At 46.7% G+C, this 25359-nt stretch overlaps 1 protein-coding gene across 1 annotated transcript in view; it reads left to right on the top strand.

Annotated features, from left to right (window-relative positions):
* Positions 1–25359, top strand: part of TCF4 (transcription factor 4) — a 237581-nt gene that overhangs the window by 72540 nt on the left and 139682 nt on the right. The window contains exons 3-4 of the mRNA XM_009882047.1: positions 4803–4864; positions 7300–7396. Coding sequence (XP_009880349.1) covers positions 4803–4864; positions 7300–7396 — 159 coding nt within the window. The remainder of the gene's footprint in view (positions 1–4802; positions 4865–7299; positions 7397–25359) is intronic.

Genomic DNA, 25359 nt, shown 5'->3' with positions numbered 1-25359 from the left:
GTTCACGTCCAGGAAGACGCTTCATCTTGCTAAGCTCTCCATTTCCCAGCTGAAGGTCTAGGGTATTTTTGAAAATGCATCTCTTTTTCCCAGCTCGAGCTTGCATTTTTATAGAGCTTCGTGATACGTGTTTTAGACCGAGTTCCTTCTTTTTGTCTGTAGCTGAGATAAAGAATTAGTAGTTTAAAACAATAACTACATGTTCCACTATGATCGAGGAATTAGATAATCTGGCATGTTTGCTTAAGGGGTCTGTATCTTGGGGCTTTTATAGGGCAGTATTAAAGCCCTGAGCCTTCTTATTATGCCAATACCCAGAAGATTGCTTTAATGAGAAGTAAAGGGCCTTTTTCCAATTACAAGGGAATAACTGTATTAAGTTCCTGTGTTATGTCAACCTGCTTTGATTTGATTACTGCGAAAGAAATGGATTTATCTGTCAGTGTTACTTAATTAAGCCTTCTCATTGATGTTTTGCAGAGTAATATAGTGTCGTTTGCACATTTAAGTATAAATACAAAGAAAATTGGTCGAAAGCTAAGACGCGACCCCTGAAGATAAGCGACAAGAGCCATTGCTTGTCATTTTCGGATCAGAGTCCCGAACTTTCAACTTTGGTGGAAGACCTTAAGTGTTACGTGGGCTCAGATTAAAGCAGGGTAAAGGGCAAGGATTTTTCAGCCAAAATTGAGATGGCTGAACATCTTGGAGTCTCGGCGAATCCTAGTACACTTGGGTACATAGGATGATGTCTGCCTACCTTTAGGATGATGTCTGCCTACCTTTAGTGTCTGTTTTCCCCTCCTGCATCCCCAAAGCTGTCCCCTTCCCCACGCAGGAGTGTCCTTCCCTCTCAGGGGTGCTTCCAGCTGCCCAGGTGGGACTTTCTGGGTTGGTCTGGGATGTTTGCAGAGACGGGGAACACCCCAGCCCTGAGGTCCGTGTTGTTCCAGTGTTCTTTTAAGCGTCTGACAGTGCCCTCTGGTCATTGGCATACTTGGCTCGAGGGAGAAGTAGGGATAACGCAGCAAAGAGTACCGGAAAGGAGAACCGGGCAGGAATTCAGCTCACCACAAAAACATATCTTTAACTGTAAGCGCATAAATAGTTCCTCTCACATCATTGGGACCGTCCAGCAGTTGGCCACGAAGCTGGTATTGCCGGGTGCTGCTGGAAAGTACTGGGCATCTTTGGGAACATGGTGCCCTTTCCTTGTGCCTGAAAAAAACAGGTTTTTGAAGAAGGTGACTGAAAAGAAGCCCTGTGAGCGGGTTAAATGGCTGTGTCAGCCCAGCACCTGCGGCAGGGGTGACAGAAGACCCTCGGCTGGAGCTGGGTGGTGGGCTCCCAAAGGGAAGAGCTCAGTAGCCGAAGGCACCCTTTGCCCAGGCTGGTATGGGGATGCCCCCTTTCCCTCTGCGCCGTCTTTCCCGGGCACTGAGTGCCAGAGAAGGGTTATTGCAGCATGCAGCCCTCAAGCGCGTTATTTTAGGTGATGCATTCGAACCATGGAATTCTTAAAATATAAATAAAAAGGTACAGTATAGCAGTCTGAAACCCTTTCTTGGTGTGTAAATCTTGCTCCTAGCGCTGGCCATGAGCCAGCGTAAGGGGCCTTGACAACGTGTTTTATTTTAGATTAGCTGACTTCTACAGAAAATCAGTATGTTGATAAATGAAGTTTCGAACAGGGAGCTCCGTGAATAATGCCGCCTGGTTAAGGCGGGCAGAGCTCCCCAGGTAGCCCCACGCGGAGCCCTTCGCTGGTGTTGCTCTGTCCTTTACCGTCCCTGTCACACGTGGACGAGCGGGCTCGAGGGTCCGCGCTGGGGAGCCGAGCGTGGGATGGGGCTGAAGGACCGGGTTTATCACCCATCTGGAGGTGGGCTCGGAGCTGTCGCCCAGTCCTCCGGGTGCTGTTGCTGAGGGCTGAGCTGTTCCGCTCCCTGATGGGTTTTGGAAGCTGTGCTCGAGGGTGGGACCGTGCCCATCAAAGTCAATGGCATAATATCCACTGATTTTTAGCAGGCAATGGATCGGGGCTCTACAGAGTTAATTGCCTGTTACATAACACAAATGATTTTTAAAAATATGCCTAATTAACCTAATAGAATGGTTGATCTGATCTGTCAGGTAAATGATACACATTTTCTTTCTTTTTCTGGAGCTTAATTAAATATTTACCTAAGAGTGTCTTGTGCTATTAACACCTTCATCTGTTATTGAGATAATAGGAATTGTAATTGGGGGAAAGTATTAAACTATAGAAATATGTGGGGGGGTTTGTTGGTTTTTTTAATCTTGGAAATCAACCAGATTTGCTCACAGCACCTGTATTTTGAAGCGCTAACGACCGTATCTGTTTCTCAGACGAGCAAAGTTCCCACCAATCCTAGAAGTCCGGGTGACCCAACGCCCAGGTGGAACGGGAGCTGCTTGTGCACGGAGTCTCTGGCAGCGCTCTGAGAAAGTTTCTCTAGCCAGCAAGGCCAAATACGTATTTTTCCAATTAGATTAAAGCTACTGTTTGTGCGTGGCGAAAGGCGAGCAGTATTATTATTATTTCATTAGGATGCTAGTGGGTACCCAGGACTAAGTTGGAAAGCAGCACTGAAATGTGCAATAATACTGTTATAGATCAACGTCAACCACATTTCCTGATATTTAACATACTGTAAGTAAAAAAGTAATGGATTTAAGCAGTGTGGTCCAGTCCATCAATGTGGTAAAGGATGTGCTTAACGTTAAGCATGAGTGATCTCATTTACTTGAATTAACATGAGAGTGAACCATGATTTCAGTGGAATTATTCACAGCCTTCCATTAAACCTGCGCGCAAGTGCCTCACCGAACGGGTGTTATGTTTCTCCATTAAGTTTTTAGCCAAGTGGAAAGTCTCGGGAGACTCCCAACTCATTTTACTAAAGGCTTCACGATGGCAGGGGTTCTGCGAGCCCATCCTGGCATACTTGAGCGCACTGCAGAGGATCTTCTGCTTTCAGTGTCAGCGGAGTTGAGTTGGTGGACTTCTCCCGAGCCTTGGTGCAACCTCAGCAGTAGCGTGGCCAGGGTGGAGGTGTACGTCACTGCTCAGCGTACCCAAGAGGGACAGCCCCCTGCACCTGGGGTGTCTTTGGAAGAAGTTACTGTTTGGGTCTTTTTGTTTGTGTGGTTTTGTGTGTTGGTTGGTTGGTTGGTTGGTTCATTGGGTTTTTTTTGGTTCAGTGTCACAAGGAAGTTTTAATAACAGTAAACTGGGTTAACTGACAATACTGGGAAAGACTTGGGGAAAGTGGAATAAAATTAGCTGCATCAAAGGCGAAATATTGGGAATTGTGAAATATGGAGAGCGTTCATATGCAAAAATGTGTCTATTACCTGATTTTTGTCAAGGGAAATGTGGTCTTGCAGTCTAGCTAGCATCTTGCATCCAGAAGCACGCTGCAGAGGCTGACTAGCGAAGCTCACCTTACCTTCTTGGTCATAGAATCACAGAATAGTTCAGGTTGGGAAGGAGTCCAACCCCCCTGCCATGAGCAGGGATGTCTTCCACCAGCCCAGGTTGCTCCAAGCCCCATCCAACCTGACCTTGAATGTTTCCAAGGATTGGGGCATCTACAGCTTCTCGGGGCAACCTGGGCCAGGGACTCACCACCCTCAGCGTAAAACATTTCTTCCTTATATGTAGTCTGAATCTCCCCTCGTTCAGTTTAAAGCCATTCCCCCTCATCCTATGGGTCCACTCTCCAATCAATAGTCCCTCCCCAGCTCTCCTGGAGCCCCTTTAGGCACTGGAAGGGGCTCTGAGGTCTCCCCTTTTCCGCCTTCTCTTCTCCAGGCTGAACCCCCCCAACTCTCCCAGCCTGTCCTCCCAGCAGAGGTTCTCCAGCCCTCCCAGCATCTCCGTGCCCTCTTCTGGCCCAGCTCCACCAGTGGACCAAGCTGGAGGCAGCACCGCAGGGGGGTCTCCCCAGAGCAGATCGCAGCAGAGGGGCACAATCCCCCCCTCGCCTGCTGGGGATGCAGCCCGAGATGCGGGGGGGCTTTGTGTTTTGTTGTGAAGTTAAGAAGAATTTGTAGGAGTCCCGGTTCCTTGGTCCTTATACCCTAAGTGGCAGGTTTGACCACATCCTAGCCCGTATGCAACGGGGGACGTGTTATTCCTAGGGAGACCCTCTCAAACAAAGGGGAAAAATAATTAAAACCGCCCTGAAATTAACTGTCTGGAATCACCCGACCGTCTCTCACCCAACGGTTGCAATGAATTTTCTATCAAACTTTAGAGGAAAAACCAGAAATACTCCTTCTGTGCTCAGTTTTGGGGATGCGCTTTTCCCTTCTCGAGAAATAAATAAGTGCGCCAATGCTTTTTTGCAGCGGGAGCCTAGATGGGGTGGGGAGAGGTACATCTACCCCAAACGTGCCTTACTCTAACTTCTAAGTTTTGTCTGTTTTATCGTGTTTTATTTGTACTGTTTGATAATACCTGGTTTTGTGCTGGCGATTTTGACGGGCTTTTAACCGGTACAGCGCAGTCACTTTTTAAAGTGTCGGAAAACGCTGAGACGCTGAAGTAATTTTTATGCTCAAACCTCAGGTTCCTGAGGGTCCGGTTCATTTCTGCTGTGAATTTAAATGAGTTAATTTAAGCAGTGGGTCAGAAGCCACTACCATCGTAGTAGCCCTGTGCCTGATTCTTAATTAAAGGCAACAGGAGATTAATTTGAAACATTAATTTAAAAGTGCCTATACAAAAGGAAAGAATTATTGCAATAAAGCCTAAAGAACTTTTTTGTCCCTAGATGTAGAAGACAGAACTAGCTCAGGGTCCTGGGGGAATACAGGACATCCTAGTCCATCCAGGGTAAGTATATCTAATCTTTTTCCCCAAACCAGACTTACTGCATATGTAAATTTACAATCTTAAATATGAGTTTTACACCTGATTGTGTGGAAAAATGGGCATCCAAAGTTGGCTGTAGCCTCTCTTCTCTTTAAAATTGCTTTTTATCTTTTTTTTTTTTTTTTTTTGAACATTCAAACCCGATCCTGCGATTGAATTTGGCACCTGCTCTGCTACTCCTAACAGGTAGCGAGAAGATTAATTAACCATTTTTTTTCTCGCTACACCGTATCAGCCACTGCTACCACCGAGAGTGCAGGTGGAGCAGACGATGCCGACTGTTTCATTTTCCGCGGTTGGATTTTTCGGGGGTTTGTGGGTGTCACCAAACCTGAGGGAGGGCCAGTGCCCCCGCCACGGGCAGCGCTCATCCCCGTGTGGATGCTTGCCGGCCTCTCCACGGCCATCTATGGCCACTCCACGGCCACCCGTGGCCACCCCAGGCCTGAACTCTGCCCGCCCCACAGCGCGCCTCGGCTGGGGTACGAGTGGGGTCCCCCTCCGGGGAACGCAGACACCGAGCCGCAGCCTGGCACGGCGAGACTTTTGAGATTTGCGAGACAGCTGGAGGCAGTCATTTCCATTGCGGCCGTGGAGAGTCATCCAAATTCTTTAGACACCTCAGGATCGGGATGCCGCTTGCTTTGGTGGGGAAGAAATGCCGTTTCCAGCAGGGAGGCTGTGCGCTGTGCCCCGAGCTGGGCAGCACGCTGCGGGCAGCCCTGCCGATGCTCCTGGGGGGCCACCCCGGCAGCCCCGCTCCCCGGCCGGAGCATCGCGCCTCTGCCTGTCCTCGCGGCTGGGCACGGCTTGCGCTTCCCCGCCGAGATCGTTATTTCTGTTTACTTCCCGCAAAGGCATGAAGTACACTTATGCTGGGCAAAAAGTGGCTTCGCTCTTACTTATGCCCTTATTTAAACAGTTTGTTTAAATTGCTTTTTAATTGTTTTCTAATTAACGTGAAGGATCAGGGCTCGGGAGCAGCGCTGCCGGCAGCTCCGTGCCCTCAAGTGTCTTTCTGGCGAGGAGAAACGCGGTTGCCCTGTTCATCCTCGGTCCGTCCTTTCCCCTCGGGGCAGGTCCTGCCCTCGGCAGACCTAACGCCAGCAGAGGTTTTTCGGGGGGATGTCCGCGGGGCTGCGCCGCACCACGGGCAGCCCGGGGGGGGGGGGGCCCCCCCCTTCACGGGCGTGCTTTTTCCTGCCGCCGAGGGAGGGAAGCCCGACACCTTTTCTTATTCCGTCCTGCTTAGCATCCATTACGTCATTACTGCTCACATCTGTCAGTTTTATTTTTATCCCTTTTTTTTTACTTGACACTTGTATTGCTTCCGAGGGAAAAATGTTTTGAAAAGTAAATTCTAAATTTGCACACACAATTATTTATGCATGCAAAAACTTGAATGTGAGCGTACAATTAAGTTTTGAGATAGAAAGAAAAGAGCACGAGCCTGGGAAGAATTCTGGAGTTTGAATCAAGGCTGTGCATTAACTCGCAGTGTTATTCTGCAAACAGCCTGACCTCTCTCCCGTTCCTTCTTTGTAAAATGATGATGGTATTTCCACGTCGGGAGAATTAGTTTCTCGTGAGGTCTGAACCGAAGAAACAAAACATGCCATAACTGCCGCGCTTGGCCGGTATTTGTAGTTAAATTTAAGGTTTTGCTAACGGAGTGACTGCAAGCAGAAGGTTACGCCGAGGCCGTTTAGAAGATTAAGGGCCCGATCCTGGCAAGGTTTTTGTACATCCTTGACTCCGTGGGTAGCGCCTGGGGCTGTTGGTGCCCAGAGGAGCGCTGAGGGGTAAGAAGGCAACGCGGGGCAGGAATGGGTCGTTGCCGCTCACTAGCCACGCACGGCATTGCGCGCACAAAGGATGAGCGCTATGCAGGGTTTGTCAGTGAGAAATAACTTTCCACGCCCACTGTAAAAAAAAAAAAAAATCTAAATTTTTTTTTTATAGTCCAGTGCACATATATAGCAGTGAGGTGATTAAGATGGCAAATTTCTACGTAAAAATAGAGTTAACAAGCAAAATATTAAAAGGAGTATTTTTTTGCTGGTTTTCCGTGTGTTATGGGCAAGAAGACTTTTACGCTAAGAGTGGACTCGATGCTGAATTGCACAGCACGAAATTCCAGGAACCTCATCTCAGTCGCCCATTCAGGATTATCCACACAGCAAACCGAAGTCAATTACTAATGAAATAAAAATTTGAAACAGCTTTAAAAATGTTCTGGAACGCATCACTTCCAGCAGAATCAATAGGGAAAAAACAATAAAGGGAACAATATTTCTTAGAGCTGGCTTAAACTTCGAAGGGAAATATGGACCTGTAGATTTTGAAAAGTGCTGTTTAAACTTGTAAAATTGTGTTTTTTCCCAATTTGTTAACAGAACTATGGAGATGGGACTCACTATGATCATATGGCGAGCAGAGACCTTGGGTCGCATGACAATCTCTCTCCTCCCTTTGTCAATTCCAGAATACAAAGTAAGAAATCAAATTTCCTAACTTGACCGTGTTGTTGAAAGTGGAATAAGTGAACCAGAAATAAAATTCTGAGGGTTTAAATCCCTCATCCTTATTTTTGGGGTTGATTGTACTCGGCATAAGGGTGGGAAAGTGGATTTTTATGTTTGGGTTTTTTTTTTTTAAGCTATCATGCAATTTCAAAAATGTGCACCAATGATGTTTACTGAACAGACTGTGTTTTCTTGCTGGGAGAAGGATGTGACTTTTGATGCAGTAACAGCAATATTTGCTGAAAGAGGTTAAATGGTCATTTCCGAAGGCTCAGCCTTTCCTTTTCGAAGAAGCGGCCAGTTGGCAGAGAAAGTCAGGACGCGCTCTGAACAGGACTTTTAAAGTAGAAAAGGATTTCTGAAAATATGATAAATACCTGTTCACAAAAGGGAAGAGATAAATAACTGGTGAGGGAGACTGAAGCCATTGTTTGTTCTGGAGCGCGATGGATCGCTGCCTGCTGGGACCTGTGAGCCGCCAACTCCTGGATTTCAGGCGAAGGTAGTTGCAGCCGATTCTGCTTTAGAGGAGTGAGATTTTGCCCGGGGCGTTTGGCAAGGACCCTCCTTCCACCCCACACCCCGTGATAGAAAGTTTTGACGCCCCTGAATAATCATTGAGCTTAGCAGCAAACACCGTAGCAGCATGAAGAGAGGCTGTAATTATTTGTAAGTGAATGATAGCTACTTTCTTTAATTACGGTTGATAAATGAGTTTGGTTAAAGTAAATATATGATGTAAAAATATTAGTAATGCTTATGCTCGGCCAAGATCACACCCTTCTTCTGCAGTTGTCAATGAACTAACCAAATGCTTTGCTTTAAAGGATTGAACCCGAGCCAAAAAAAACACGGAGCTGTAACTGCGATATATCATTCTTCAGCTCTAATATATGTCCCTAAAATATGCCTTGTCTTTTAATATTGGGAAATATTTGTGAGTTGTTTAACATATGGGACAATGTTGGAGCTTGTAGTCATTTGTATGTATTCACGTACAAAACACGGTTACAACAGTTTTAAAGGGTCTAATATAAGCCAAAAAAAGCATGGAAATTTCAACACTCCCTTCTTAACTCACGCCATGGGGCTTAGGTAGTGCGCAGAGACACTTTGCAAATAGCCACGCACTTCTGTGAAACCCACTGGGCTGCGTGGCGCTTTCAAGTTTAACTTTTAATTTGGGTCTTTAGAACTTAAAAGTCCCTCACTCTTCCGCCTGCCCTTGGGTTACACGAAAATCTCGTTTCTCTCTGATTGTTTTTGCCAATCTGAGTGAAAATACTGGTTCCGCTCGGTTTAAGAAATAGGTGGTTTATGAAAACATGTTCGGAGGCACCCAGTGAAAGAAATAAGCTGTGTAATGCTCTGATTAGGAGTGTTGGAAACCGGGGTGTTTCTAGAAGGTCCTGCTCATCGCATCCCGAGGGGTTCGCAGAGCGTCCGCTGGCTCGGGGCGCTCTGCGGACCTGACCCGGAGCTGTGAGCCCGGCAGCGCCCTTGCAGCGCGTGGGCCTCAACGGCCCTGGCATTTTTGGGGGGTTTTATGACATTTGGTAATTTCAACTGGAGATAAGACCGGTGATGTTGCTGCTACGCGCACAGATCAATGAGCGTGTAAGCGTACGGCAGCAACGAACAGCTTTTGACAAGTGTGCTGTTGCGCAATAACGCCTCCCACAACCCCCGGCATTTTGCAGCCACGCTTCAGTATAATTCTCTAATAATTCGAGTGGACTCTTCTTAACTTGTCCTGTTGGGGCAGCCCTTCGCTTCCCCTTTTTTGCTCGGCTCCTGAGCGCGGGGCATTAGTGCAAGCGGCAGGGGGATGGCCACGGGGATGCGGGCACGATTCCCGAGCGCTCGGACACCTCCGAGGGCTGTGGCCGGGAGGTGTGTTACTATGCCGCGTGGGAATGGGAACCCTCACCCGGCACGGGGATGGGTGCTGTGGTTGCTAACACCGCTGCGGTGGAAGCATTGCTCTACAAAAACCGCTGTCAGTCTGTGCTGGTCACCTCTGTATTTGTGATTTTTAGGAGAAATCTAAATATAGTGGTGATGACCAAAGCGCAGCGCTCTTTGCTGGAGCGGGGGCTGCCCAGACTGCTGCATCCCGGCTCCGCTTACTCCAAATGTCTTCGCCCTTTTCCCAGCAGGTCTTCGAACTCCCCCAAGGAAAGGTCCCGTCAACCCTGGTGTCACACAGCTGGCATCTGCAGAGCCACACTGTAGTTTTCTTTCCATCCTCCTCTTTCTCGTGGCGACTGAGAAAAAGCTTGACAATCATCCAACTTGAACCGGTTATAAACTGGTGTATGTTGTTGACTTGAACGGAGTTGCTCCTGATTTGAGGTGGTTTTCCAGGCAAGAAAGACTTTGTTGTTACTGGGAATAGGTATTGCTGACCCCCTACCCGTGAACCACCAATGTCTGCAGACAAGCTGTGCTTAAATGAGGGCTTATACTGCATTTTCTTTTTTGGATATGTGTTTTTAGAATACATTTTCATGTGGCCAGTGTCTAGCAGGGAGCCTGCGCGTTGGGTGTTGGAGCGAGCCCCGTGGGGAGGAGCGGAGAGAAGTCGCAGAGCCGCCTGCATTATTCAGCTCCTCAAACAACTGCTGGCATGTATCAAAAAACCGGGCGGACGTGGTGCTGAGGGACATTAGTGGTGGGTTTGGCAGTGTTGGGCTGATGGTTGGACTTGGTGATCCCTTCCAACCCAGAGGATTCTATGATTCTGTGTACTCACGCACAGCTTGCTCTGTGTGCGTCTGGAGTCCCGCTACCCCTCTATAGGTAGTTTGTGTTTTCTTAAGAGTATCTGCAGAGTCGTTCCTCGGCGCAGCAATAAAATGCGCGTGGGCAGGTAGCTGCGATGGCCATGGCGCATCCGGGGTCCCTTCTCATCGCCGTTCCTGCTTCCAGGCGTGCTCTTTGGGAATGCTTCTTATCCTCTGACTTGGGTTGTCTTGCTAGTACATTAAATCATTTACCACCTTACAGTAACTTCCTTCTAAACCCCCCGTAGCTTAATGGAGCATTTCACTGCAAGGATTAGATTGAGGTTTCAGGCGCTGCCGAAGAAAGCTGCTGGCTTATGTGGTGACCTTTGAATCTCATCTGGGTTAGTGGTTGATATTTTGATTTGGTTACTGTGGTCATATTGTGACAGCTGCCGGTTCATTATAATTCAGTTCCTCTCCTCGGTTTGCCTACCAGGAATATTTAGGTTTATCTTGCTTCAAAGTGTTCTAACCACCCTGAATTTGAACCCGGCACGCCGCACAAGGTGAAGCGTTGGGAGCGCTTTTGGTCACCAGCCGCCGTCCGCCAGACCGGCAGGCACAGGGAAGGGCAGGGAGAGACTCAGTGCGAGAGAAAACTTTCCCTGAGGTTTACAAAGTTGATTTAACCCGGTTTGTTGAATGCAGGAAAAATGAGAATAGAATAGAAAAGATCAGAAGCACTTTTCTTATTTTGTTTCACGGACAGTTTGTGTTCTCCTCCCCTTCATATGTAGTATTTCTGCTGTTCCCGGTAGTGATTTTATATACCTTATTGAAAAAGTTCCCACACTACCAAGTAGAAGACAGTATTTAACTTCTGACATTGCTTTGAGACTCTCTAAAAGGGTGTAAAGTCACTGAATGTAGATCTTTTAATAGTTGCAGGAGTTGGTTGGTGATTTAGTATGTGAAGACGAAATCTTTGCTTTGCTTTTCTCCTTCTGTTGCTAAACACAAAACGAAGAGCAGATACAATGACTTACTCTTAATTCCCGCCTGCTTGTCTGCTTCCGGTCGATCCTGCACCGCTTTGGGCTGTGCTCTTACACCATCTCCTGCCCGCCGTGCTTTCGGGAGGGCTGGCGCGTGCGTTTGCCAGAGACGGGCACTTGTATCGCAAAAGAAATATTTTCCCCTCTGGTTTCTTCCCTTTTCCTTTTAGGAATCTCCAAGTCTTAATTTTCCTCTTAGCACGGTTATTTCGGCGAAGGTGACGTTTTCTCAGCGTTGGAGGGGCCGAGAGGAGCGGGTGCCAGCGCCGTACGCTGCCCGCCGTGCGGGGTCAGGCTCCTGGGGAGCCCGGCTCGGCGGCCGATGCGCGGTGCGCTCTCGGCACGTTGTTCAACGTCTTTGTGCTCCGATGCGCCTTCCTATTTATCTGCCTGAAGAACGCGCACTGTGTGTTTCACAGGGATATTGTGAGATGTGATGAATTACCGTCTGGAAAACATCCTGAGTTCCTTGGATACTCCGTACACATGCCAATTTTTAATATTATTTTTAATGCTGTGATAGTATTTGTCTCCGTATGAATATTGCTGTGGCGTTTGCTTTTAATCCGTACAGCTTTGATTCCGTTACTGTTATTATAAGTAGAACTGGAATTTTTGCAGATTAGTTAAGTTTACCCAACACGGCATTATAAGGCCTTGCTTTCAATTGCTAAACTATAAACATTTGGGATGAAATTTTCCATGCTGTGTATCTGACTCAGCCTGATTATTATTTTTTTAACCTTCTGCAGAAATGATTTCAACATTTCCTAAAATGAGATTACATTTCATCCTGGCAGATTTTTGATTTTCTCAGTTAGCGTCTGGCACATCGCGCACATTAATTCTTTTTCACACCACCTCTGTTATGTCAGGTGGCTTTGGTTCTCCTTTTGCAGCTGGAGAAGCGAAGGTACGGGAGGAACCGTGAGGGAAACGTCCAAACCGGTCCAGTGATTTTTTTCAGTTGTAAGTTCGAAATGCAAAAGGGTTTGATGGTGTCTCAGTTGTCGCGTTCAGTGGCACCCAAAGATGGGGGAAAATCGCGGGTGTGATGCTTCAGAGGGGTCATCCGCGTTATGGGAACACACGCTCGGCAGCCACTTACTCCTCCTCTTAGTGGTGGCTGCTTCTTAGTGCTTCCTAAAGCTTTTTTGGGGCAAATGCAGTTCGTTACTATGAGTTAGAGGGTGTTTATTGAAGGAACCTGGCGACTTACGGTGGATGGAAAACGAAGAGATGACCGTTATGTTTGGAAAAAATAAATTCCGTGGGACATGCGGAAAGACACAGATGACAACTTTTTTAAAAAGCAGTTAAAGGAGAATTTTCAGGAATTGCAAGCAGGACTACGTTTTCCAGAAAAAAAACCCCTGCGACTGTCTCGCTAGCTGTCGCATTAACTACAATGACTTTTCACAACAGCAAATCGGAATGTAACAACTAAAAAGGTTAAGAAAGCCCTTCAGAAAGCAAAGAACCGGAAATCCCAGACTCCAGTTTTCATTCAAAATATTCCACGTTCGTGCAGCTGACACAACCCAGCAGACGCTGCGGGACGGGTGAGCGTTACCTCATCCCGCGCTCTCCCCACCGCTGAGCACCCAGGTGTTTCCCGGCCAGGTGGAGAATGTTAGGAGAGGTCTCACCGTACTTGTTTCCACCTGGAAATGAAGCAGTTTGGAGTGGCTGTGGTAGGGGCCCAACTTTTGGGGAAGGGAGGAGGTTCCTGGGCGAGTACCGTGGCTGCCACATCCCCAACGGAAGCTGAAGTGTGGTGTGGCTGGACTACAAGAAGGCCGTTGACTTGCGTGTGCGGATGTGGATGGAAAATGTGCTGGGGGCGTGAGCGGCGTTGCTATTTCTATAGATACCAGGGATGACCTGGAGGAGATGGGTCCCGTCATGCAGGACAGCTTCCCGTGGCTGCAGGGCTCTGCGGGTGGGAGGGGACCTTCAGGGCTCTTTAGAGAAAGGTCTGAAAATCTGAATTCGCCTGCCAAGCCTGAGTTGTTTGGCTTGTTGGTGTGTCGTGCCTCCAAATCTGCATCTGGCATCTCATTTATTTTGGTTCTATGTTTTTATTCGCATCTAAACCACTTCACTCCCCTTACAGCCTCTCTGATGAACGCTGTATGGGTATACGTGCCCACCAACCTCATTGATGTTCTTCCCATCCCCGTGTGAGTACAGAAGGGAAGGTCCGAGACAGGGTTTTCTACCAAATCAAGGAAAAGTAATCTATCGAGTCTTTTTGCCAAATCTAGAATTGTTTCACCAACAAAAAAAAAAGATCTCATTTTCAATATCTCCAAACTTTAAAAACGGTTCCGATCTGGGGAAATAAGTGTCCCCCCTTGCATGTTCTGAGAGCAGGGCACTAAACGTATCTCCGAGAACAGAATTACAAAGCAGCAACTGATTTCAGACGTGGTCTATTCTGTTCTTTAACAGCCATGTATCCAAATTTACATGTAAGTTAAGGCTCCGTGTTCCTTCCAGGAACAGCTGGACAGGATTTCTTCCAGCCTTTTTTTCTGGATTAGTTTTAGTGGTTTCTGCAAAATAAAATAGAAGTGCTTCTGGATAACCCTGGGCAACAGTTTGAGTTTAACTATGCAGGGTGTCAAGGCTGAGACCTGAGGAGCTTGGATGTAGCACTTCAGCTTTCGAAGATAACCACAAGGAAAATCACACGATTTACTGTCCACTGAGGCCTTGAAAGATGCGTTAAAAATGCTTTGTAGAAGCCACTGGCTCCCTTCTTGTCATGGAGTATGCAGCTGCTTCTCTTCCCTCACTGGCCTATGAAAAAAAATAACAGAAAAAAATCCGTGCCAAAAAGCATTTTGTCGATGTAGATATAAATACGTTAGCGTTCCCAATCAAGAGTTAATATATTTTGCAGCAAGTCAATCTTGCAGGCGCTGCCAGTCAGGATTCTGAGCGTCAGCGTTCAACCCCAGTCTCTCGCACAGTCCCGGAGAAAAGAAATTACAAGGACATTTCCATTTATTTGGGGAACGAGCAGCAGATGTATAAATAGAAACTGTAGACTGTGGCAATTAATGTCTGCATACTGAGCAAAGAATTGAAATATTATTTTGTACTACATACTTTTCAGTGAAGTTTACATTCCACTGTATTTTGTTCTTAAACAAGTCCAAGCATTTTTAATAAGTTATTTTGTGCGACAGTTGTATTCTGCGTAGCGTGGCATAGACTAAAGCTGTGTGAAGAATTGGCGTTGAACCGCAAATGTCTTTGATCTGTATTTGGAGTACAAAGTGTAAGTTTGCAAAATACCGCCTGAAGTTACCCTGCCCGGAGAAAGGCAGAAAGGAGCATCCTCCTGCCCATCACCCAGCCCTCTCTTCTGCAGAGCGGGGGCTTTTTGAGCCCGGAGTGGGACTGGGATGGTGCGGCCGGAGGCGCTGGGTTAATGCTGGGAGCGCGTGGAGGCGCTGGGGGCTTGCGGCTCCCGGGGATGGCTCCAAACCCCCCGTCGGGCATCGCCTACGGACCAGAGCCACCAGGGTCAGATGGGCACCGGTTACGCAAAGGCTCTGGTTTTATCTGCTTGAGATACTGCCTTTGCTGCACTGCAAGCATATTAACGCAGCACCGGCTTTTAAAGTAACATCCAGAAGGCGCTTTAATGGTTAATGAGCTTCTGCCCTTTATATAGATGAACTTAGTTTGGCTTTCAAATAAGCATTTGCTGCTGTTCTCCGGCTGAGCTGATATTAGCGGCAGAGGGAATTTGAGCTCACACCTGTTTGAGCATTAAAAGAAACCTATAAGCGACTTCCTTAAAATATTCATAGAGGGGGAAAAATTCAATTTCTAGAAAACCTTACCCCACCAGGAAAACCATTGATAGGCTGTTTTTTTAAAAAAAACCCAACACCCCACCAAAAAAACTGGGGTGGCGAATTAGCGACAATCTTCCTCTTTTCCCGAGCGGTTTGCCGTCGCACAATCGGCGAGCGTACACCTAGAGGTAGCGACGCGCTTCTGGGGGCCGCGGCTGGCCCGGCTGCGGAATAGATTTGCATTGCAGCTGGAAAGCATACATGTGGGAAAATCTGTGAAACAAAACAAATTTGTTGAATTACTAGGTCATTTACATAGCTGCTCCAGTCATGGTCCGTTAAACAGGCAAAAACAATGGGTTTGTTATGCTCTCTAGTTAAGGCCCAGAATGTGTAAAACAATGCCGAGTTCGCTGGATAATTAATAATCATTTTGAGCCCGTACGTTACCTGAAGTCTGAACTTCACAGCGTACGGAGCTGTTGAATGGAATAAGGCGTTAGGTAAATAAGATCAACTTTATTTTGTGAGGTCTCGGTGTGTTCTCCTACGAAAACCAGATAAAGCTGGAGCCGTCGGGGCTCGGAGGTGGCCGAGCCTCGGTGCCGGACCGCGGTCAGGCTTCGCCTGCGCCTTGGTGGTCAAAACCAACTGCCCTCTGCGCTTCTGACACGTCTCTTCTAAGGCGTTTCTCTGCATCTCAGGGCGCGTCCAGGAGAGAAAACTATCATCGCTTTCTGTAGGAAGACGTGATAGTCCTGTAGCGAATTGCTTTGGTGGTTAAATTTTTAATTCTCTTTCTCGAGGCTACTTCTGACGGCTTCTGTAACGACTTCTCTCTTCTTGTCCCCAGCCTTCTGCCTCTAGCACTGCTCTGCAGTTAGCACGTTTGGTCAGATGCACGGAATATACAAAATCAAATATAAACCAGTTCCAATGAAAATGATAAAAAGGGTATGACAGGAGGGTACAGTAACTCTCTACAGCATCGTGCCAATAGATACGTCTTACCATATGGTCTGAATTAAGGACAGCACCAGTTCTCACACTATACGAGGCTGATGGTATACTAGGTCCGTGCTTTGATCCTTGTACCATGTGAGATAAAAAGATACGGAGCATGCATTTAACAGGAACCATCAGTACTTTAATGAGATTATATTTCTTTTTAACTAAAATCAGAGTACTCCGATACATTTCTGTATTCTGCAAACTTTTACTATGTGATTGTGGTCTCAAGCATATTCAGTAGTTCTAAAAAGAGCACAGAACGAGAAGTGATGGAGAAGGATATTCTGGGAAGCAAACATGCTGACTAAATGTGATAAAGAAGAAATTAGGCCAGTGATCAAATATTAAAAGGAGTGACATTGTGTGTGCATATATATATGTGTGAATTATCCGGAAAAAGCAGTTTTGATTAATTCTTGGATGAGGAAGCTATGTAAACAGATCAGCAAGAATTTAGTTACAAGCGTTTTTAATTCGTTGTTTAAATACCTTTTAATTATGATATCTATATCAACACATTCATATCCGTTCTACTATTTATATTTTCATTTTTATATGTCACTAGAATTGAAGATGCCCGATTCTGGTTCACATTGCCAGCAACTTTTGTTTTTCCAAATATGCCTTCTAGGAGAATATATATGTGGGTTTTTTCCTTCCTAAATTTTAATTTTCATGTCAATCTCCTAGGCAGCGAATTGCTTCCAAAACCAGTTTTGATCTGGATTTGCAATTGGCTGAGGTTACGAATCTCCCACGGTAAGCGGAGCAGCACCCAGAAGGTAACTGCAAAATCTGACGAGGGAGTTTGTTTTGGGAACTCTCACGTTGGAGGAGTTTGCAGGCGTCAGTAGAAGTTGGCCCGATGGCTGTAGTCTGCTCAATCGTTCTTCGTGTCGACCACCAAACCAAACCAAACAAGAAAGGAGAAATCTGCGAAAATTAGTGAAATGCCGGAGTGGCTGTCGTTGACTGAGCGTTAAAGCGGGCTCAAAGCCGGGAGAATATTAGTAGTAGTGATTTTTTAAAGTGCTGAATTACCTGGTGATGGTAAGGCGAGGCGTGCAAGCGGAGCAGCTCTCCTGGTCTGAGCGGAGCTCACGTTTGGCTTTGCCTATTACAACCCGTTTTCACAGGGAACGGAAAGGTGATGCCGTGTAAATACACAACATCGAGGGGAATTGGTACCTACAGAAAAATAAGCGTAGTGAGTATCTTCTACACCGCTACGCTAAGAATAAATAATCTGCCGAAAAGCATACTGTCCTAATATCTAAGAACAAGCATAGCAAGAAGTAACTGTAAGAAAGGAAGGCAAGAATGTAAGATGTAAAACATCAAGTTCAGAGAAGGTGTGGAATGAGGTTCAATGTTAAAAAATAATAATCTGAAAGCAAAGAGAGAGAAAGGAACAACCGTACATGAGGTTAAGATAAATAATCAGGAAAGATTATTGCAATGCATAAAGAAGAGGAGGTCAGTAAAGTAGATTTTAGGACCTCTTAGAGATGGAAAGGGTAATTTATTGACAGATGATGTAGACACTGCTAAAAAATAAATGGATTTTTCGCCTCAGTGTTCACAAAAGAGGCTGGGGAACAGATGCCAGAATCGGATATAAATTTCCCAGGAGAGAGGCAAGAAATATTGAAGGAAAATAGGGATTATTCCAGAATGGGTGATCACACGGTGGGTGAGAACATCAGTAGATGGATTAAACTCTATAGAGGAGCTATCACAGAATTCTTAAATAAGGAAAGAGAAAGGACTTTTTCATGTTTATGGGGAAAAACCAACCAAACAAACAGCTCCCCTCCGTTCCGCAGTGTCCTCAGCAGTCCGCAGGGATCTCCGTGACAGGAGCTCTGGTTCACCGTCGCGGCACAGTGCTTTTGTCCTATAAGGACTTTATTGACAAGTTTTGCATGTGACTCTCTGTTTTAGTTATTTTAAAATAATTTTGAATACGTCAAATATATTTTAGAATGAGGAGCCCGGTCTCCGCAAAATGTACAGTCCTTTATGGAGGGGAAACTGAACTTGTGGCCGTCCATAAGCAATAGCTCAGTTGGGTCAGGAGAAAATTTTCTTTGAGGGAACCATCGCAGATCAACAAACGTAAGGTGAGGTGTTTCCAAACGGTTTCTGCTGTACGGTGTGTTCTGCCGCCTCAGAGAGGATCACTGGTATTCTTTAGTTCTGCCAGAATAAACGTATTCTTCATCTGATAGGAAGGTTGATGTTGCGTGGTCTGATGTTTGCATTTGAAGGCAAGATAGTTCAGGTCACGCATCTGGAATGTTTACATTGTGGTGGTCTGTGGGAGTATGTAAGACCAGGGCATACACGCCTGTTTTGCTGGTGCGTTTATCCTCAGGTTCAGGGTTGACGCTCGGCCAGCCTGGACCTGGGCCTCTGAAGAACTAACATCCAAAGTTTTGATGCCCCTCTTTCTGATCCTTGTAACGATCTAGAAGGATCATACTCTTGCTGGCACAGTCTTCAGCGTATGAACTTGTGGGCTTCACACTTTTATGAATGACTGAAGTAAAATGTTGAAAATAACAACGGAGCTTCATCTTAATTATCTCACCAGCTTCAGCCTTGAGTCTCGTGTTTCTTCAGAGACATTCTTGCTTTCGCAAATTTGATGTCAAAGGTTCTCGTCTCTCTTCCTGATCCAGATTCATTAGTTTCGTGTACTCGTTAGGTTTGCCTGCCTGCACAGGAATGACGTCTAGGCGGCTGGCAGGCAGTGGCACTGAAGCGGGAGGCAAAACGAGCTGCTTGGTTTCCATTGAACAGGCGAACACGTGAGAACTGGGGGAGGTATAATATTTCACACAGAGCTAAGCTGTTGCAGGCTTGTGGTCTTCCTCACCATATATGTCAGAAGAACATCAATTAAAATTTACCAATATTTGGTGGATTGTGGGGGGAAAAAAAAAAAACCAAAACCAACACAAAACCCAAAACCCAATGCAAACTACAACTGAACTGAGGTTGTCCATCTGGCAGAGGAGAACATTCGGATACCAAGCTGATTCAGCAAAACACTTTATTTTTAAAACCTTGCAATACTTGAGAAATAGAATCTAGATCAAACAAAATTTCACGTCCCCCGGGCAAAAGTTTCTCTCCAATACTTTGGATAGCTTTTGCAGAAGACCAAACCCTTTCTTCCGTCCCCTGAGTGGAGTCTTACCCTCTTCCCAAATGCAGCTGCTGGCAGATTTTCTCTGCTGGTTTCTAGTCCTGCAGCTGCAGGGCAAAGGTTCCAGCAGAGGGGCAGTTCTTCCTTCATCTCATCTTCCTCCCTTGACCTACAGACTGGAAACGTGCTTTGTTGTTGCTGGTCATCCTGAGAAAACATACCTTTAGGTTCCTCCACCCATCCTCTTTGGTGGCATCTGAGATGCTGAAGGCTAGTGTCTAAGGAATGGAAGTGTGTTTGGTAGGCTGATGGATCTCATTAAACTTCCAACTAAATTTAACTAGACTTTCCATTTAAGGATCCTCTCCCAGCTTCTGCTGGAAAAATGAAATATCTTGTAGATGCATGTAGCTTGTATAATACTTTATATTATGCCTGCTTATCGTGATGGGAATATGCTTTGGCTTCAGTTGCCTCCTATTACACCACCAGCCTCTGAAATAACGTCTCTTGGGATGCAAGGGATTGCAGAGGAATCTCTGAAGAGATGATAAATTCTTTTATAATCCCTGTTTTGTAGACGGAAACACCCAAATGTAACCAGAGCCTGAGCTTATTGCTTGTAGCCTTCCACTCGCCCATGTTTAAATTCCTGCCTGCCCCCCCGACCCGGACATGACCAAATAGCATCCTTATTGCTCAGTTTAGGCCACGTCCGAAATCCTCTCAATCAAATCCTGGTTTTCTATTGATGGAAATTGCAGAACACCAAGAGCTTTCAAAGATGTATGGCAACAGAAAGAAGTCACATGTAAAACTCGTCCTTTTTTTTCTGCTGAGCATGCCCAGGTTACGTTGGTGTGACAGACTTACGGTGTTCACTTGAGGATGAGTTTGGTACAAAGGCACTTTGGCATTCTGTTGTTAATATAAAAATCAGCTCTCCGTGCCCATAAGCAAAAATTTTCCCTATGTATAACCCAGCCAACGTTCCGGCCATCTTCAAATCTATTCTGTGCCTTTTTGTTGCGGCTGGAGTCAAGGCAACGGGACCTCCAGCCTTTGCGTCTTTGAGCTTCTCTCCACTCTGGTTGGAAAACGCACCTGAGGTTCCCTGTTGAATTGTTTCTGCTTTTCTGCAGAACGGGGCAAGAGACTTATATCACCTCGGGAGTCCTCGGCTCACGCGCGCAGAACGTGTTGGGGTTTAGGTCTGCCTGGGGAGTTCCCCTCCTGCCCCCTTGCGGGGTCGGAGGGGCAGGTTAGGGAGGCAGTGGCAAAGAGCTGGTTGGGGGGCTTGGAAACGTTGGCGGAGCATGGCAGACTGAGCTCTCTCTTGTTTAACTTCAGCATTTAAATAGCCGGCCCTTTTCGGTGCGTTTTGTTTGACTGGGTTTCACCTCTTTGTATGGCAGAAGTATTCTTTGTCTAACTTTGATATTTTTTTTTTTTTAACATGTGAAATGGTTTTGATCACATTATATGGAGCTGTCATCACACCCCGAACAGTTGCAATTTCTGTGCCTGCTCATGTGGCGCACACCTGTAACATGTTGGGAACGGACTTGGCTTTGAAGCTAGACTTGTTCTCTCATAAGAGTCCACATATTTCTTCCATCGTGTAATGAGATTTGCTGATGATACAAAACTGAGGGCAGCAAGCTGCACTTAAAAGAGAGGCAATATAAAATACGGCTTTGGGCACAGTCTCGCAGTTGGATGCGGGCGGGAGGAGTCCTGCCACGGTGCAGAGCCCTCTTGACTCGAACACGGCTCTGGGTAGTAAAAATTGGCTTGTGAGTTTCTAGTGCTATGGCTTATTTCTTTAACGCTTTCAAGATTTTAAAGTGCTGGGTAAAATAATTACTTAAATGCAAAGAGAGAGGGAGAGGGAAAGGAAAAAAAAAGGACGGTGTGCTGGTGGAGGTATTCGAGAAGAGCTGGTGGCTCGCTGAGATGCCGTGGGATTATTCCAGATGTCAAGGGGTGGATGTTCCTCTTCTCCTGACCGGAGGCGGAGAGCAGCCAGCCGCGGGCCCGTGATAGTAACAGGGGTGATGTGGGATCTTAAGAGGTTTTAAAAATGTAAAAAGGACTTTTCTGATTCAGCTACTGAGATGAACAAGGAGGGAGAGAGGGTAATGTGAACCTCCTCCTGCTCGGATGCATTAAACAGATGAGAAACTGTGCTGAGCACCAGAGCACACAGGGACCCGGATTCGGCTTTCCTGGCTGGGGCACGGAGCCGATCTGGGAATCGGTCAGGAGAACTAAGCGCGGGCTCTCCTCCCAGTGTCCCGCTGGGACTGGACGGGGTGGCGCGGGGAGGCCCTTCCATGTGCTGCGTAGGCTCGTGGTGCTGCTTAATGGAGAGAGACAGATCTGAGGGTTGATGGAAAACAGCGCGTTTCAACCTTCACCCAAATACAAAACAGGTTTGAATTTTTCTTTTGGGGGTTTCTTTTTGTTTTTTTTTTTTTTTCCTTTTTTTTTTTTTTTCCCCCGTCCCCAAAGCGAATGGTCTGAGATGAGTGAGCAAAGGTTGAATAAAAGTCAAAGGAAACTATTTTGGCACTTTATAAGGGATGAGTGAGGCCACATCCGTAATCCTGTGCACGGTTCTTGTCACCTTATTATTAGAGCTGTGTAAATCTGGCAAGGATTTGTATTTGCCAAATATACCTCTGGCCTAGATTTGGGCTTATATTTGGAATTCAGGCCAGTTTTAACGCCTGTGCAGTTTGTAATTTTTGCCAGTTTTAAGCAAAATAACAGGAAAGGGGATAATGAAGGACAGAGGAGTCAGGAAAGCAGAAAACTAAGAAAGGAAGGAACTAGAAAAGAGAAGAAAAAAAGGACAAAGGAATACGGAACCCATTCCTTCTTCTTTTCTGCTTTCTCCGCAGCCCTTCCTTAACATATCCTCTCTTTTCCCTTCCAAGCTTCATTTTTGCCCTCTTTTAATTTAGAAGAATTAAATAAAAGCATCCGCTCTCTGCTGCTCTGCTTGTGCCCTCACATTTGGTTTTTAATTTGCAAACTTCTCTCTCGGAAATTCCCCCTTCATCTTCGTTTCTCCTCCTGTGCCCCGGAGTCCCTCGGTGCGTGCGCTGGCTGCGAAAACTCTCCAGGTCTGCGTATCCTGCCCTGGTGCACAGCCGCTTTGATGTACACGCATACCGACGAGATTAAAAATCTGAGGACTGAAAAGCGTTGCGCTCGCATTCATGAAATAAGCCTGGTGAGACCTGGTGAGGTCTCACCATCATCTGCTGATGTTATCATCATCATCATCTGCTGATGTTATCTCATGCCGTACGTGGGTTAGGTGGAAGAGGCACACTCCCTGGCCGCGGAAAACCCCCCAAGACTTTCTGTGACGGTCTCCTTGCTGCGTCAGTGGGGTGAGAGCACAGGAGTTGCTTTCCCCGGGTGTTGGCCGTGTGGGCTGGTCCAGGTGGAATGGGCTGAGTGGATTTTGCTAAATTAAGGCTAGAGAAGCTGTGACTTCCCCAAGGTCACCAGGAGGAATGGGAGGATGCCAGGGGGATGGGAGCAGTCTTTTTTCAGTGGTGCCCAGTGATAGGACGAGGGGTAATGGGCATAAACTTGAACATAGGAAGTTCCATCTTAACATGAGGAGGAACTTCTGGGCAGCACTGGCACAGGCTGCCCAGAGAGGTGGTGGAGTCTCCCACTCTGGAGACATTCCAAACCCTCCCGGACGCTGTCCCGTGCAACCTGGTGTAGGTGCCCCTGCTCTGGCGGGGGGGTTGGACTAGATGATCTCCAGAGGTCCCTTCCAACCCTGACCATTCTGTGATTCTGTGAGTGAAATCCAGGAATGAGGAGCAAGAAGCTGGGATTCTGGCTGTAGGTAGTACTGGTCTCCTGCTGGCTGAAGGTTGGGATTTTATGCTATTGGGATCCCGGAGTTTTAACTGAAGGCGCTGAAATCGCAGGTTTAAGTACAATATGAGCCTTCTGCTCCTCCTCTGTCTTGCTGGCGGTCGTTATCCATCCCTGTTGCTCGGCCGCTGGCACGGTGTGAGGAACGGGGCCGGAGACGCTGCCTGCGGGTGTGGGTGAACAAAGAACCCAGCTCTGTATTGGTGTTCGTTAGAGATAATGATCTATCTCATAGGCTTGCGTTGGATGGGTGGGGCCGCTTTATTGCATTATTTAGTCGCCTTCTTCAGTGATGATTCATTGATTATTAACGCTTACCGGTTTGTACGTGGCGTAGGAATGACACAGGAACACGAAGGTGCCACAGCGGCGAGCTAGCACGAGCGGGGACTTTGAGAAGTCCCCCACTTTGAGGCGGGGGGAAAGGCGGGTTTGCCTCCCGCGGGGAGGAGGGGATGGCCGAGGGTCCCTTCTGAAGGCCGGGGGGACGTTGCGAGGCTCTCCGATCTCGTGACAAATGTGAAACCGGTCACAAGCCTTGAGCTTGAGCAAAGGCCAGATGTGACGGGAACTACGCGCAGAGGTTCTCATACAGAGAAAATAGAGGGATACGTTAACGGCCGGCACGAGAACCAGATACTATCAGAAGGTAAAAATAGAAATGTGTCGGTATTTGGAATAAATGTCCGCAATCCAACCTGGGTAGGGTTGTGGACAGCCTCCAATGTCTTCTGTTCTACACGCCCCGGCCTCGCGGTACCACTCCCTATGGTCTCGGCGCAAGCGCTGTGGACAACAGCAGAGAGGGGTGTGTGTGTGTGTATTTTTCTTTAAAATTATTACCTTTGGATAGCTCTTTTGGGCTTTTGTGACTGCGCACCTCTTTCCTCAGAGGCACGTGGAAAACTGCTACGTTTTCATAACTTTTTGACAAGATCTGAACTTGCGAGACTCCCTTGCCCTCCCTCGCCGGTTTGCATCTTATCGGTGTTAAAAGCTTTGCTTCTCCCCTGCCCCCCAGCCTCCTCCAGTCCTGCCAGAATCCGACGTGTAACCCAGTACGCTCCTCCCGACGGCTTTGGCACGAAGCGCGTAAGGAAAAGCAATCTCCAGGAATAAAGCGGCTCTTTCCCATCCCTGGGCAGCCGAATGCGCCGCGGCACGGACGGGCTCTGCTGCGCCAACTGATCATTATTTTTCAGGTTTTGAGATTTACCTGTTGTGCTCAGCGTAACAAAAGAAATGAAATCTCTGTAATTATACTGGAAGGGGGAGGAGATGGCGTTTTTTAGTGCCTTTGATCTGGAGCTAGAATCGGCTCAGCTTTTGGAAATGTAATTTGAAAGAATCCAACATACACATCTGCTTTTTGTACTGTGATTTCTTTTGAGCCAGAAAATAGAAATTTATTAATGCAAATGCGTGGATTCTGTTGGTCGGAAGAGAAGGAAGCCCATTCAAATCATAAGTTGGCTCTTCTTTAGAGCGCTAGAAAATCCTAATAGGTGTGATGGGTGCTAGTGTTACCGAGTTTACGGGCAAAGTTTGGTGGGAGCAAGCAGACAGCATAAACTGGTATGATACTTCTGGGAGCATAAAAATTTCTGGGAAATACAATACGTCGAGTATTTCCAAGGTACTAACGAAAAGAACGGGAGGGGGGGATTCTCTCAATTAAGCAGGTTAAAACCCAACAACAAGATAAACGTGTCATAAAACGGCTCTGTGGGTTTGCCTGGGGTGGGAGATGGCAGGAGCCCGCGCTGCCCACGAGGGAGCGGAGGGTTTATTTCGGTTGCTCTGCCGATGCCCGACCCGCTGTAAAATTAGTTGCGCCTCGTGAATTGAACGCGATCCAAAAGCCAAGGTAGATACTTTCAAAACATTACTTAAGAGATGTGACTTGTGTTTTTCGGGGCTTTGCATAAAAACTGAGAAAAGACACATTGGACAGAAAAACGTGCAGGAGATATACTTTGGCTCTAGTAGATGTTCCATCAGAATTTCCCCTGTGCACCTTCGTTTCCTACTCCCTGTCAAAACCTGCCAAACGCGAGCTTGGTCAGTCTCCGAAATACCACCGTATAAACGAAAATGTATATCTTAAAGCATATGTAAAGAAGGCCCTGATTGTTCCGTGTGACAGCAGAGAGCTAAAATAAACCCAAAAGGTTTTGTTTGTTTATTTTTAAATTAACCTGTTTTCATGCCTTGTGACTGGTGTGCATTTTCAGATTTTGAATGAAATTCAGGAGGCA

Source organism: Charadrius vociferus, unplaced genomic scaffold (genome assembly GCF_000708025.1).
Source record: "Charadrius vociferus isolate BGI_N301 unplaced genomic scaffold, ASM70802v2 scaffold743, whole genome shotgun sequence".
Classification (NCBI taxonomy): Eukaryota; Metazoa; Chordata; class Aves; order Charadriiformes; family Charadriidae; genus Charadrius; species Charadrius vociferus.
Note: the sequence above shows the minus strand (reverse complement) of the source record. Positions and strands in the feature narration are given on the sequence as shown.